Source organism: Cariama cristata, unplaced genomic scaffold, assembly GCF_000690535.1.
Source record: "Cariama cristata isolate BGI_N322 unplaced genomic scaffold, ASM69053v1 scaffold11587, whole genome shotgun sequence".
Classification (NCBI taxonomy): Eukaryota; Metazoa; Chordata; class Aves; order Cariamiformes; family Cariamidae; genus Cariama; species Cariama cristata.
The window spans coordinates 54,388-57,011 of NW_009624962.1; the positions used below are offsets into that span (position 1 = coordinate 54,388).

Consider the following 2,624-nt stretch of genomic DNA (forward strand, 5'->3'; position numbering starts at 1 on the left):
GGTTCCCAGATTACTGTAATCTTTTATAGCACTCTCACATTCAGTTCTCTGAAACGTAATAAGAGTTGTATTTGGCCATTCATCACAACTGTAGCAATTCCATAAGGTATCATCAGATGCTAAATACCAGTGCTCTGCAGTTGAATGCACCAAAGAGAAGTTCATGGGCTCAAGTCTCACATATTGCAAGGGTTTAATCCAACACAATTGTACTCTCAAATGGCTGAAATAAGCCTCAGGGTATGAGCAGGCTGGAGTTCAAAGTAATTTTTATCCCTGTGTGGTTGTGGTAGAGTTATGTTTGATAGGTATTCATATTAGAAAGCTTAAATCCATTGAGAGATATTTTAAGCAGAACTGCTTTAGCAGGAAATAAAACATCCATGTCCATACATCATGTATGCATGTGTTAATAGGTTCATGTACATGTACGATTTGCTTTGCTTTACAATTAGACCATACACTGTTTCTCCAAGTATATTACGCCATTGGATTTACATTTCATCAAAGCTTTTCGGGCATGTCTTTGTCCAAAACATCCTGACAAATACAGCAAATAGCTATCTCAGTAGCAATGTATGTCTATTGCCATCTGCCTGATGCTCTTCCCCTCCACCCTGGTTATCTTGATAAAGGGGCTGTTCAGGACCCTAGCCTTCATTTCTCCCCCAACAGCAAAAACTGCATGCACAACAAGCAGCAGACTGAAAAATTATGTTCACGCCTTGACCTTGAGACTTCCTGAACCAGTTTGGATTGGCTCTCCCTTTGAAACAACAGGCTTCCACAGGAAGTTCATAAATGGGCCCAAATCACAGCAATTGACGTAGTTTTAGTATTTTTAACTTGGTTCTTCAAGAACCACCTAAAATGGGCGGCGTTTCATGGACACAAAGAACTGGTCAGCTTTTCCAAGAGCAAGCGTCAGTGTGCTGGGTGCAATGCAAACTGTTGAAAGCAGAGTGACTAATGGGTCCTGCTAACGCAGCTTCTGCTGAGCACTGCTGTGGGGACGTGGCTGTGTGCGTTGTGAAGCTGCACTGTACTCCGTCATGTCCCAGTGTCAGCACCACTAGGGCTCCCAACACTCTAGGCAGCCAACATCTCCAAAGAGCTAAACCACAGGCCTGTGTCCCGGAGCCCCCAGTTTCAGGCACGTTTGGATCCACAGCTTAAGCACTGATGCAGTCTCTTTCCCCAGGTCACACTCGCTCACCTCCCCCACCCCTGCCAATGCTCACCTCTCTCAGAAAGAGAAAGCACTGTACATCATTCTTGTCTTAGAAATGGTTTGCAAGACTCATTCAGAGGTGTTAAAGAAAAGTCCTTTTACTCCCTAAGTCTGAAATATCGAAAGAGGGATGTGTGAAATGCCCATGGTTTGTTCCATTCACAATGATGGGGAGAGGACCAGAAAAAACAAATGTTGCAAAGAAACAGGAGTGTTAAATCTTTAGAAGGAGAATGATGGATTAAAATGGACATGAAAACCTTGCTTTTAAGATGTTTATCTTTTTCACACAGCTCTAATAAAATGCAATTGCATTAAAGACATTCCTTTTCATTCATTTGCTTTGCACCTTGTTTTCTCATTACCTGTTTAATGCAAACTTAATGGAAAACACTCTTCTTATTTACATCTCTGCACTCCACTGATTCTATGCTATAATCTGATGACAGACTCAAATTCAAATTCAAAGGTCTTGAGTGTATTGCTCCTATGTAACTATGAAAAGGACAATTTCTTGTTTGCAAATAATCTAATGGAATGGGATGAAAGAGAGTTATTAATGTTTGCAATGCATATGATTTCAGACAAAGCTATTTAATTCATTTATAAATCAGCAGGTCTGTCAAAGGGCCATAATGATAGGCTTTAAAACAACTTTTAAAATTAATTGTCTAGTCTGATTAGTTAATGATTTGGGATTTCCTGCTCTATACTTAACTGATGTACTTTGAAAGATAAATTATATATATAGTGGTGCTTTGAGAAATTGACAGGAATGAAAAAATGAAGCAGGACTCCTTCTAGCAAATAGGCTCTCTTTTCATTCAGTTAAGAAGTCAGAAACCTTTCTTACAAAGCAAGCTCTCCCCACCCCCCAAGCCACAAAAATTAGATCCGTTGGATAAACTAAATATTTTTAAATGTTCTTTGGTTTGTATCTGTAAACCATAGGATCCAGATCCACTGGACTTGCCAGTATACATTTACAAGGTAAAGAGTTAATTTGGTGTCTTTTTTTTTTCACTGATAAAGGCTTATCTTGTATTCTTCCAATCTTTCTTGTAAGCATTTCCTGAGAGGGGGTGTAAGCCAAGCAACATGGAGGATCTGCCTACAATACCTATCAGGGGAGGCCTTGCCTGTTTGGCCAAGGCTAGCAGGTCTTACATAATATTTTATTACAGTACCTTTCTGTTTCCTGGTCTGTGGTTTGCTGCTTGTTCTCAAAGCCAGTGAAGCTGCTCATATCCACATAGCCGTCATTCTCATTAGCAGCAGATAATGCCCTGCTGGGATCTTCAAAAAACTCAGTAAAAGTTCCTGCTCTGGTAGATCTTCGAGGAGGAATTTGTATGTTTTCATAGTCAGAGCTCATAGCAGCAATGTTCTCATA

At 40.2% G+C, this 2,624-nt stretch overlaps 1 protein-coding gene across 1 annotated transcript in view; it reads right to left on the bottom strand.

Annotated features, from left to right (window-relative positions):
- Positions 1–2,624, bottom strand: part of LOC104164161 (FYVE, RhoGEF and PH domain-containing protein 5-like) — a gene marked incomplete at its 3' end in the record, with an annotated part of 57,629 nt that overhangs the window by 52,273 nt on the left and 2,732 nt on the right. Inside the window, exon 2 of the mRNA XM_009703408.1 lies at positions 2,419–2,618. Within this exon, the coding sequence (XP_009701710.1) occupies positions 2,419–2,618 (200 nt within the window). The remainder of the gene's footprint in view (positions 1–2,418; positions 2,619–2,624) is intronic.